The following is a 12,200-nucleotide window of genomic DNA, read 5'->3' as shown; positions in this document are numbered from 1 at the left end:
CAGCTATTAAATGTCAAAAAATAATAGTTGCCTCAGTGGACGAAGGTCCATTAGAATATTTGATTAACTGTGAGTCTGCACTTGAAATGTGGGAGAAACTGCTGAGTATTTACGAGCAGAAGTCTGAGGCAAGTATACATTTGCTTCAACAATAATTTTTCAGTTATTCAAGGGAACCGACAGATGACATGTCGAAGCATATTTCTAAATTAGTCAATTTAGGAAGGAAACTGAGTGTAGCGGGTGAACCAGTTACGGATAACATGGTTATAACAAAAATCTTAATGACATTACCAAAAGAATATAATCATTTTTACAGTGCTTGGGGTTCTATCCCAGCGGGAAGTATAACAATAAATAATTTAACTAGTAGGTTGTTGATTGAAGAATCACGGATGATCCAGATCAAAGGTGAAGTTGGTGAACAAGAGAAATCCAGTGCATTTCCAGGTTAGCCAAATTTCAAAATAAATCTGATGGAAGAAACGGCAGTTATGGTAAAGGTAAAAAATAATTTACTAATAAAAGTAATGTTAAATGTTATTACTGTGGTAAAATCGGGCATTATAAACGAGATTGTAGGAATAACCCACGTAGTATGAACGGTGACAAAACCGGTACTACAAGTACAAATTTAAATGCATGTGTAAGCGGGTCAAGGATTAAAAATACTACAACAGATGTGTGGGTATTAGACTCAGGTGCGTCAGATCATATGAGCGCGAATCGAGAGTGGTTTTGAAGTTATGAACCATTAGATAACACGCAACAAATCACGATAGGTGATGGGACAAATCTGTATGTAACAGGAAAACGTAATATTAATATATTATCATACGGGAACGGTAATTGGAATAAAAATTACACGGCAAATGTATTGCACGTGCCAGGTTTAAAATGTAATTTATTCTCGTGCGGAGCGGCGTTAGATAAAGGTTTAGAATTAACGTCGGATAATAAAACGTTTGTGTTCGCAAAAAACGGAAAACCTGTATGCGCAGGTTAGCGTTGCGGAAGGTTGTTTGAATTGCAGATCAAAGACGAAGTACCGACAGACAGAAACAGCTACGCAATGGTAGCAGTCGAAAACAGGTTATCTGTATGGCAAGAGTGGTTAGCACACCAGAATATACAGTTACTATTTAGTTACCTGTCTTGCATCACTGTTTGTTGCACTTATGTTTTTATTCATCGTATCCCTTTGTTCTTGTATTTGTTTCTTCACCATCTTCATTAGTCTCTATGTTTCTCATTTCTGGTAACCAAGTTCTACATTTTGTTCTGAACAACAGTGATGCTGGTGTTGCTTTTGTGGTAGTATGGGGGGTTGTTCGGTATGCCATCAGAAACTCATCGATATTATCTTCCCATTTCTTTTGAGATATTATTGATGTTTAGATTGCTTTACCTAGTGTTCTCGTAAAACGCTCCACAGCCCCATTTGCTTGTAGCCAAAATAGCATTATTTTTCTGTGTTTGATCCCAAGTGATTTTAAAAATTGACTAAACAATTTCCCATTCATGGGTGGTCCATTGTCTGTTTTAATGCACTCTGGTTACCCAAATTCCATGAATATTTTATTTAATTCATAATTTACTGTTTCAGTCTTTAAATTGTTAATTATTCTTACAAGTGGATATCTAGAATATTCATCAATTATAACTAGTGTATGTTTACCATTTGGAAATGGTTAGCCGAAGTCCATTTTCCCATGGTCCTAGCGATAACTCTGAACTCATTATCGGATTTGTACTTATTTTTGGTGTAGTTGCTTGACATGGGATGCATGTGTTGGTTTCTGCTATTACCATATTGTTCATATTTGGAAACCACACCTCGCTTTAACAATGATTTTGTTTGTTCAATACCTTGGTGTCCTGTATGTGCCAATTTGACTACTTTCTTTCTTAACGTCTTAGGTATTACTATTTTATTCTGTTTTAATAATAGTTCATCATTTGTAATTGCTAGTTCATCTTTGAATGGTATATATTCTGATTATAGAGGAGTATTCTCCAATAATGCTTTTTTTTGCTTTTATAATCTCCTCGTCACTGTTTGAATGCTCTGCGATTTCTTTTCTTGTCATTGTTTTTGGTATTCCTAGTTCTGCTATTGTATTGACATGTTCTTCATTTGCACTGTCCCAGTCATTGTTCTTCATCTTGTCTATTTTAAAATGTCTTGACATGAAATCTGATGGATTTGTGCTACCTTTTATGTGTAATATTTTGTAGTTGTATCCTTGCAACTTTAGTCTTAATCGTTCCAATCATACATATGTCTCTTTTGTTTGACTACTTAGGATTGAAACTAAAGGCTTGTTATCTATTTTTAATATGAAACTGGAACCCAATAAATAAAATTTGAAATATTGAACCGCCCATACTGCAGATAACATCTCCTTTTCTATCTGCGAATATCTTTTTTAAACTGGATTCAATGCCTTAATTGCACAAGCAATTACATTACTAGGCAATTGAACCAAGATGGAAGCAATGCCTTTGGTCCTGCATCAACAATTAATTCGGTTTGTTTATATGTGTCATAATAAGAGTTACTTTAATTTTCTACAATTCTTTCTTTTAGATCATCGAATGCTGCTTGTTCTGTGCTGTTTCGTGACCATTTTCTGTTTGCTGTTATCAGATTTCTTAACGGTCTTGTTTTATCTGCTAGGTTTGGAATAAATCTGCAACAGTAATTTATCATACCTAGTATGGTTCTTACTTCAGATACATTTGATGGTGGCTTGAGTTGTACAAATGCTTAAATTTTTTTCTCATCTATTTTGACGCCCTGTTCACTGATACCTTAAGAATGTAAGCTTCTCGACCCTAAATAGACATTTTTCATAGTTTAATGTAAGTCCTTTTTCTTGTAATCGATTTAGTACTTTTAACAGTATGTCATCACTGACGTTCATCACATAAAGGTATGTACACACGAGCGCACATTGTGTGGCGAACAAAGTGAGCACCTTCGAACACGAACAAGCTCGCATGAGCATGTGGAAGAATGTATTCTTTCGTGTGGACATAGTGCGTCGCACACACATCCCATGCGTGGTTATTCGACCAAATCCCGGATTTTTCCCTGCGCTTTTTTCAGTAGTAGACTATACGCCATGCGAGAATGTAATCGAGTTTACTTTATGTTTAAAGGTGTTTACATTTTAATTGAACTAAGTAATAAGTTATAAACTCTACATTTTTTTAAACTGAAAAGTGGAAACGTAAATCGTGTTTTTTGTTGTTTAATCATGAGTGATCAATTACAAATTGCAAGTGCAGCTTTCATTAACTACGTTTACATGCACAACTAAGGTCGGTTTAAAAACTAAAGCGGTCTAATCATGCATCATGTAAACGCTTTAAAGTGACCTTAATAACATAAACCGTCTTTATTTTAAGGACGCTCGAATATGTGGTTTAACCAAATTAAATCGGTTTAATAAATAAAGTCGGCTGTATTTTTGTCATGTAAACACTCGATAAACAAACCGATCACTTTTATTTTGATAAGTGATGAAATAATATCATGATAATACCCAAATATATATCAGATTTTATTTTACGTATATTAACGTAAAACTTTTTTTAATTGTTTTCAAGTTTTTAGTGAACTAAGTCGTATTATTACCTACTCTAATAAGTTTAATTATTAACTTCATTAGTTGTATATTATAAGAAATGAATAACTCTAACAAAAGATGCAGTTGGAGTGCTGCAGAAATTGCTACATTGGTTGATTCTGTTAAAGAAAATAATATAATGAAACTCCTTGATGGGAAACGATACAGAAACGCAGATGTAAGTAACAAAACTGATTTTCTTATGCAATTTAAAATAAAATAGTAGTATAAACTAATTTACCCAACTTCCAGATTTATGAAGTTGTAAGACTGGACTTAGAAAAAATTGGTTCATCTAAAACGGTTGCTCAAGTTCGAGCCAAGTGGAAGGCGCTCAAAAGTGGCTATTCTGAGAAGAACCGTTTCAACAAGATAAGTGGAAGCAACCGGATGTCTTGTGATTCAGAAAAAGATTTAGATGAAGTCCTTGGAACTCGTCCATCTATAAAACCACTGGACTTTGGAACAGACTCGACAAAAGAAAATGGTAAGGACCTTTGTTTAGCTTTTGTGTTAAAGAAACGACCAACTTAGGGCGGTTTTGATGTTATATAATACATTGTAAATAACTTAAGATTAATCAATATAGGTGTATGTTCAATAGAACATTTTGTTTTTAGTTATGGTTTGAACTTTGATGATATTTGAACATTGAACATATATTTATTTTTGTTTAAATTATTATTCCTTATTTTTAAATTTGTTTACTAATGTTATATTCTTTTTAACTTGCTGTGACATAATTAACTTATAAACTAAAGTCTACTCTCCCAATACAAGCTATGCTTATAGGGAGTGTTGCATATTATTTATCTGTCCTGTATTTTTTATGTGTATTGTGTACCTATAATTGCAAAATATATACATTATTGTTATATAGATAATATTTTTGCCCTAAGCTAAACACCTGCCCCAAGTAGCTTGTTGTAGCCAAGTAGCTTGTATTATACAAGTAACTTTATAACTAAATATTTGAGAATATAATTAATTCATGTAAATTCCTACTTATTTAAATTTTGTCTTAAAAATCATAAAATAACTTACCTAACTAATTAATATATAGATATGGAGTTCATTGATGAAGTTGAAGAAAATATAACAAGTGTTAACGAAGAAAATGAAGATGTCAGTTATGAAGTAGTTTACCAGCAAGAGGACCAGTTAGACTCAAGTTCAACACAGAAAAATGAAACAAAAACTCTATCCCAAAAAAGAGAATTTCGACGTAAAACTAGAAGTAAATTAACTTCTTTGTATACAAAATTACTTTTTTTTATGCATTTGCCTACATTTTAGATTCTGGCGACTTATTGAACATAATGGATTCTTTTCATAAGACTATGGAAGGACATAAAGATTTCATTAGAGAAGAGAATGAAAAACAGAGAAAATGGGAGGAAGATCTACTAAAAGCTGAACAAGAACAAGCACAGAAAGACAAAGCAGAATTTACTAGCCTTCTGACAAGTTTACTGAAGCCTAGAGATTAATTAATTACTATTATGTATATATTTTTAAAATAAAAAAAATTGTAAACCAAAGACTGGAAAATATTACAATAAGATATGAAAGTATTAAGTTTTAAATTTATTTTGTTTTTAAATGTTTAATTAAGATTTTTTAAATTGTATGTCTTACTTAATGTTGTACAGTTGATAGTTTTGAAGGATTGTTATTATACATTTACCAAAGACTAAATATTAATTAATTACCATTATGTATATATTTTTAAAATAACAAAAAAAATTGTAAACCAAAGACTGGGGAATAATGCAATAAGATAAGAAAGTATTAAGTTTTAAAATTTATTTTGTTTTTTAATGTTTAATAAAGATGTTTTAAACTGTATGTCTTACATAATTTTGTACTGATGATTGTCTTAATGGATAGTTATTATACATATAGTTTTTTAAGACTTCACGAATGTCCTTTGCTTGTGGTTCAGCCCGAGTAACCGTTACTTGTCGAGGTTGTGGTCTTTCAATATTAACTTCATTGACAGATCTTAACCAGCATGGATTGAAATTATCTTTTGAATTTTCAATTATATTGTGTAATATGACACAACTATGTACTATACTTGGCATGAATTTGTAATTAATATCAGCTCTTTTCAATAACACTCTCCATCTAGCTTTCAAACGGCCAAAAGCATTTTCAACACAAATTCTTGCAGATGATAGGTAAGTAATAAATGACTCTTCTTCTGGTGTAAGAGCTCCTGTGTAACCCTTTAGCAACCAAGGTAATAGAGGATAAGCAGGGTCTCCAGCCAACATCAGTTGAATAGAGCAATCAGATATAATGCGACAATGATTTGGTAATTTATCTTTAGACTGTTTAAATATATTGGAATCTTTTAAAACAGTAGCATCGTGAACAGAACCTGGGTGCTTTACTGTTATATCTCTGAACAAATAATTACAATCAACAATACCTTGCATAACTATAGATGGCCAACCTTTACGATTGACAAAATCACGATATCCATTAGTAGGTGGTAATATAGGTATATGTGTTCCATCTATAGCTCCAAAAATTTGTACCATTCCAGTTACTTTTTCTACTGATTCAGCCAAAGCTATTGCTTCTGTCACTGAAGGCATTTTTAAATAAGATGGACCAAGTACCGTAATAATAGCAATACAAACATCATATACACAATTATGCACTGAACTCTTATGAACACCAAATAAACTTGCGACCACCCTATATTCTGCACATGATGCCAATTTGTACAAAGCAATAGCTACTTTTTTCTCTACACTCAATGGTTGACGTACAGCATTTTCAGATGGTTTAAGAAAATCATTCAACTTGAAACACATTAATTGGAATGTTTCTTTACTCATTCTGAAGTTTTCGAGCCAATCTTCTTCTTCAAAGTTGCTATTTACTATTCTGTCCCAAAAATCGGAGCTTCTGTTCTAAATATCATACATTCAAATTATAACAGTGACTGATTATTACAAAAATTAATAGGTATTGATATTGAGTACCTTCATCCACATCCTTCTGCTCATATGATTTAAATTAAAAGTAATCATATTGTACATGAATTGATTAATTATTTCTATAGCCATTTGAAGGTACATCATTTTTTTTTGAAATTGTCGTCGATGGCGTAGTAATAAGAGTTTATATTTACTACGACGCGCCTCGCATTTAAGTTTATACAGATTTAAACAAGCGATTGCTTGTATAGAATTCATTTTAGTCAGCGTTTAAATAATAAACAAAAAATATTAAAATTTAAGAAACAAATTACATATTTTTTAATATTTAAATATTTTAAATTTTAATATTTGATTATTGTGATAATGGATATGTGATATATGATAATGGAGCTGGAAAGAAATATTAATGTCATGGAATAATGAATTTTATAACATACCGATTTAATATTGAAGACCCACATGTAAACAGGTCAGGAATATTAGGTCGACTCATAATAAAAACGGTTTCAATTAAGAACGGCTCAACTCGTATCATGTAAACGTAGTCATTGTAATGTGTGAGCTTGCGAAAAAGAAAGAAAAAAAAAATGTTCGTAAAAGACGATGGTGGATGTCACAAATTTATAGAGATAACGAAGATAGAGGCTCCAACATGATAAACAGTATTAAAAATGACGTAAATGTATTTCACTTTCAAAATTTCACCAGAATGTCTTCAGAAGATTTTGAAAAAATAATTTGCCTTGTTGGCTCACTTATATACAAACAAAATACTAATATGAGACCGGCTATTACAGTCCAAATACGATTAGTGGTGACGTTGCGATTTCTCGCTACAGGAGATTCGTATAGTAGCTTGCAATATCTGTTTAAAATTTCTAAACAGATCATTTCTACTATAATTCCAGAAGTTTGTAGCGCACTTGTTAAAGTATTGAACACATATGTAAAGGTAAGTTCAATAAAAAGTATAATATATTTTAACTGGAGTCAATTTTATCATTAATTTATTCAACTAATCAACATTCTTTAAAAACTGAGAAACAAACAATATATATTAACAAAAAACGATTACTTTTTAAAACATGCCTATTATAAAAAAAATAACAAAAACAACTTTTGAAATATCCTTTGGGTTAACAATTTAACAGTCATAAACTCATAATAATAAAAATAATAAATATCTATAAAAAAAAAAATTCTTCCATACAGACAAATCTCTGAATATACATTTTTAAATCATAAAATTACCACACTTAAATATTGTCGGTGTCATGCAAAAAATTACCAAGCAATATATATATATATATATTATCATCATACAATTTCTTATTTTTACACAATTGTTTTTCTCGATATTTACAAGTACCCAGCAATTTATATTTTTATTTAATTCTATGTCGGATGATCACCTAGATCTAATACAGATGACGTAGACTCAGATAAAAACTCCCTTGGTATATCAACCGAATTTGATGAAGAGTGGTTTGAAGGGTCTATATGAGTATTCGAGTAATAGGAACTTAGATTTGTTTGTGGTACTGGATTTTGAAAAAGAATATGTGGGTTTGCAGAATAGTAATCATATCTTCCCATGTCCGCGTCAAAAAGTATGTTATTAATATAGTGTTGGACGATCGCTCGAGTCTGTGGCGGATAAGATCTTATTTTGTTTGCTACATGGGCACCATATGTTGTACATTCATCGGATGAATTTGACTTAAAGCTCGACGCAGACCTCTTCAGAATGTTGAACGCTTCATCAATTTTATGATCAATTGTATTGGTTGTGTTTTTCTTATTCTTCTTTCGCGGTTGATTTGGATTCCCAGGACTAATAATTTCATCAACACTATCTTTCCTGCTGGGTGGTGGTACTATTTCATTTTGCGCTGGCGACAATTGCTGTGTTGATGGCCCTTGTATTTCCGAAATGTCCAACGAAAGGTTATCATTATAATATCTGTAGCTATAGTCAAAAGAAGCTTCTTCAACTTCATTTTGTAGCTGAAAATAAAATATATTTGTAATCAATACATGTAAAATGATTAACCATTAGTAAATAAAATTAACTATTAATTTTATTAATAAACAATCGAGAACTAGTAGGGTTTTAGTGTACCTCATAATTGAGTAGGTTACTGTGATAATAAAAAATACGATTCTGAGTTATAATAACCCTAAGTTATATTTATTTTTGTTTTTTTCCGAATTATTTTTAAAAATAAAAATTATCTCATCAACATTTGGGGTAGTAAAATGCTCCGATTTTTTAGATCAGCATATTATAACGTACCCGGTAGACATGCTCGACAACTACTATACAGCAGAGAGGTACCCAGTTGTCCACAATTTTACATTTGCCTTATAAAATTTATCAAACGTTAAGACAGGAGTTACGGATTGATATTGCTTTATTTTTATAAGCTGTGAAAATGAATTAAAATATTTCACCTAAACATGATACTATTTAAAAAGCTTGTTTTAATAATTTTTCAACGACGTATTTTTTAAAAAAATGTTATAAGTTATATTAATTTTCAATACATTTTATCTAGGTATGTAAAACTATTTAAGTTAAATTAATAGTATAATAAATTATTTTCATTAGATGCCTTCTACTCCAAATGAATGGAAATGAAGGAATTTTTCACTATGACAGGGAAACAGTGGGAATCATGTGTAAATTTAGGAATTTACAAATTATGTAAAGGTGGTCAAACATTTCACCGCCACTCGAGATCGAACGTTTGTGAAGTAGTACTTCTAACATATCAACCAATCCCAGAAACTTGCAAAATAAAACTGGTAACATTAACAACATCCATTTGGGATAAGTTATTGGATTCCAATGCATGGTTATTTTACACACAACCAACTTTAGTGACCATCAAATTTGCGGATCCTCCACAAATAGTAACATTTCAGATCTCAGGCGTAGGAAGGTTGACCACCTCCCAAGATTGTGAAATCCATACAGAAAATTCCATTATATTTCCGACAAGTAGATCTAATAGAGGTATCTCTACTGATTTAATTCCAGAAAGCAAAAAACATGAATCAGTATTATCAGAGAGTCTTAAAAATATAATTCCCCAGAACCTAAAAGACATAAGTATCGTACACGATTTTAATTCTTTATCCAAAAGGCTAATAGAAATAATTGGTAAGTTACCAAGGGTAACAACAGATTCTCTAATAATATTTCAAATGGAATTTCATATGTTACTTGTGTATATATTAATGTTAACTGTAATATCCGTAGTTAGTGGATTAGCTATTAAGTTTAGAAATAGCATAATTAGAATGTACTCTCCGGATTTACCGGATATTTTATCACTAAATAATCGATAAGTAAACATTATAATCATAAATTTAGTTGTGAAAACATATTGTACGGAACATTAGGGGACCATTAGGTCCCTAAGTTCCATTTAAGTTGGGGGGGGTGTTAAGAACCCCTGGCTATATTAGTTAGTATATATATATAATAGTGTATAATATAATATTGTACGACGGCGACTGTCTGGAATTGCTGCGACAGCAATTCCAGGCAATCGCTGGGTACAGGCACGGCTCGTATAGCAGGCACGGCCAGTGGCATTTCAGAGCAGTAGACGGAACATTGTGATTCGCACCAGAACATTATATTTGTCGGACCATTTTTTATAAAACATTAAATAATACATTAAGTGTATTGTATGTTTTTCTTTTCAAGTTAAATATAGAGAGTAGTAATTAGTTCGAAAGTGTTCGTTGTTTTTATTTGTGCACGGACCTCCAGAGAGATCCGTAACAGTATAGTGATAACGACAAAACCAGAGAAGACCGTCAAACAAATATATAAATCATTTTTTACAAAAAAATTATGTCCATGATAAGATTTTGTTTTATTAAATATTTACCAATTTAAAGGTAAGATTATTATCAAGGGCACCGTTTACAGTGTACGATTCTCTATATTGTGTTGAATTTAGTTTAATATATTAAAATTTATTTTTTCGGCATATTTTCACTCATTTTTTTTGATATGAACAAGTGTTTTAAAAAATGTAAACGGGTAGTGCGGCAAAAAACGGATGTACAAAAAAAAAGAAAATCGCTCAAGAATTGCAAACATTTGAAAAATAAACAACATTTTCTCACAGAAAAACTTTTAGTCACTAATGACATTGTTTTAAAAATTGACGAAGAAACTGTAGGCCAAGCTAAAAACTATCTATGGCTTATTTACAAAAAACATGGACTAACAGTTAGCAATTTTGGAGATATAGTATCAACTATGACAAAAAAAGGATACCTACCAAAATGTCTTTTAAAATCATTGAATAATGAGTATAGAAGCATTAAACATGTTCGTGCAATAGAGTGGGGTCTGGTTAATGAATCAACAGCACTACAGCAGTAAATATTTTACAAGAAACTGAAAATATTATAGTTCAATCAACTAGACTATGGTTACACCAGTGTGGATTTATTGGCGCTTCACCCGATGGTCACTAGGTATATGATGATTGATGGTCAATAGGTGAAAATGATAATGTTGAAGTGAAGTGTCCGTATAAATATGTGTATTTTATTGTGACACAATAAGTGTCCGAAAAAATGAATAGTTATTAAGTAAGAATATGTATATAGGTAATAGAAACAGAAATGTTTGTTTCATAATAATCATTAAAATATCAACAGTAACTAAATATTACACAAATTATTATTATAATTTGTTTAGTTAAACTATACAAGTTGCTCTATGCTTTAGAACTCCAAACATAAAAAATATTGTTCAAAGAGTTGAATATTTGAACTCAAACCCTAAAATTGCTCTCCTGGACTATTTCATAAAAACGATTTAGAACATTTTCTTAATGGACCAACAATTTATTTCATAATGACGAGTATCGAAAAAAAATGAATGGTTCAATTTGAAGGATTACATCTATCCGGAAATATTGGATATCTGCGATTTTATCAGTTTGAAAATATTATTGCTAACCTTGTCTTTTTCACGGAGAATCGTGTAGGCAATATAACACACAAGATACGCAAACAAATTGTATTTTATTTATGTGTAATAAATGCGTAGGTGCACTTTATTTCGGAATTCGATTTTATTAATCTTAATACGAATGTAAAATGATTGAATTTAAGTTTCTGAATTGTTTTTGTAATGATTAGTTTTCTTTTGCCTGACATCACTTTTTGAAAACGTAACCAAGCATTATTTATCAATCTTTATGATGTCTACCATGTTATTCGGTTTAAAATAAAATAAGTTACTAAGTTTTTTTCGTGGGGAATCGTGTAAGCAACATGCCAACATTACCACGTTGTACGCCAATAAATTGTATTTTATTTGTGTGTAATAAACGCTTAGTTGCACATTATTTCGGAACACAATGTTAATAATTTTAATACGGATTTAATTTTTAAATTACCGTGGCCAAATGGCCTTTGTAAACTCTCTTGGGTCTATAGTATTGAAATACTGGGTACCCGATGAGCGACGAGTACATGTAAACTCTCTTAAGTTTGTAATAACTTTAACAATTAAATACATTTGTTCTTTAGTAAATTGTGGTGTATTAAGAAAGGGTGGTATATTTAGATG

The 12,200-nt window shown here is 31.1% G+C and overlaps 3 protein-coding genes across 3 annotated transcripts; 1 reads left to right on the top strand and 2 right to left on the bottom strand.

Moving 5' to 3' along the window:
* The first annotated feature begins 3,693 nt into the window (after positions 1-3,693).
* On the top strand, positions 3,694-5,125 carry LOC132951851 (uncharacterized). Its single transcript, XM_061023859.1, has 4 exons — positions 3,694-3,813; positions 3,888-4,122; positions 4,699-4,872; positions 4,932-5,125. Exons 1-4 carry the CDS (start codon positions 3,694-3,696, stop codon positions 5,123-5,125), a joined length of 723 nt encoding a protein of 240 aa, XP_060879842.1.
* A 348-nt stretch (positions 5,126-5,473) lies between these two features.
* Positions 5,474-7,483, bottom strand: LOC132941634 (uncharacterized). Its single transcript, XM_061009778.1, has 2 exons — positions 7,388-7,483; positions 5,474-6,562 (listed from the first exon to the last, which is right to left on the bottom strand). The coding sequence occupies exons 1-2, from the start codon at positions 7,481-7,483 to the stop codon at positions 5,474-5,476; spliced, it is 1,185 nt and encodes a 394-aa protein (XP_060865761.1).
* Positions 7,484-7,951: 468 nt separating this feature from the next.
* LOC132941624 (uncharacterized) lies at positions 7,952-9,449 on the bottom strand. Its single transcript, XM_061009768.1, has 2 exons — positions 9,357-9,449; positions 7,952-8,599 (listed from the first exon to the last, which is right to left on the bottom strand). Exons 1-2 carry the CDS (start codon positions 9,447-9,449, stop codon positions 7,988-7,990), a joined length of 705 nt encoding a protein of 234 aa, XP_060865751.1. The 3' UTR covers positions 7,952-7,987.
* Positions 9,450-12,200: the final 2,751 nt, after the last annotated feature.

The sequence above is a fragment of the Metopolophium dirhodum genome, chromosome 1 (genome assembly GCF_019925205.1).
Source record: "Metopolophium dirhodum isolate CAU chromosome 1, ASM1992520v1, whole genome shotgun sequence".
NCBI classification, from domain to species: Eukaryota; Metazoa; Arthropoda; class Insecta; order Hemiptera; family Aphididae; genus Metopolophium; species Metopolophium dirhodum.
This window is presented reverse-complemented; position numbering and strand designations above follow the sequence as displayed.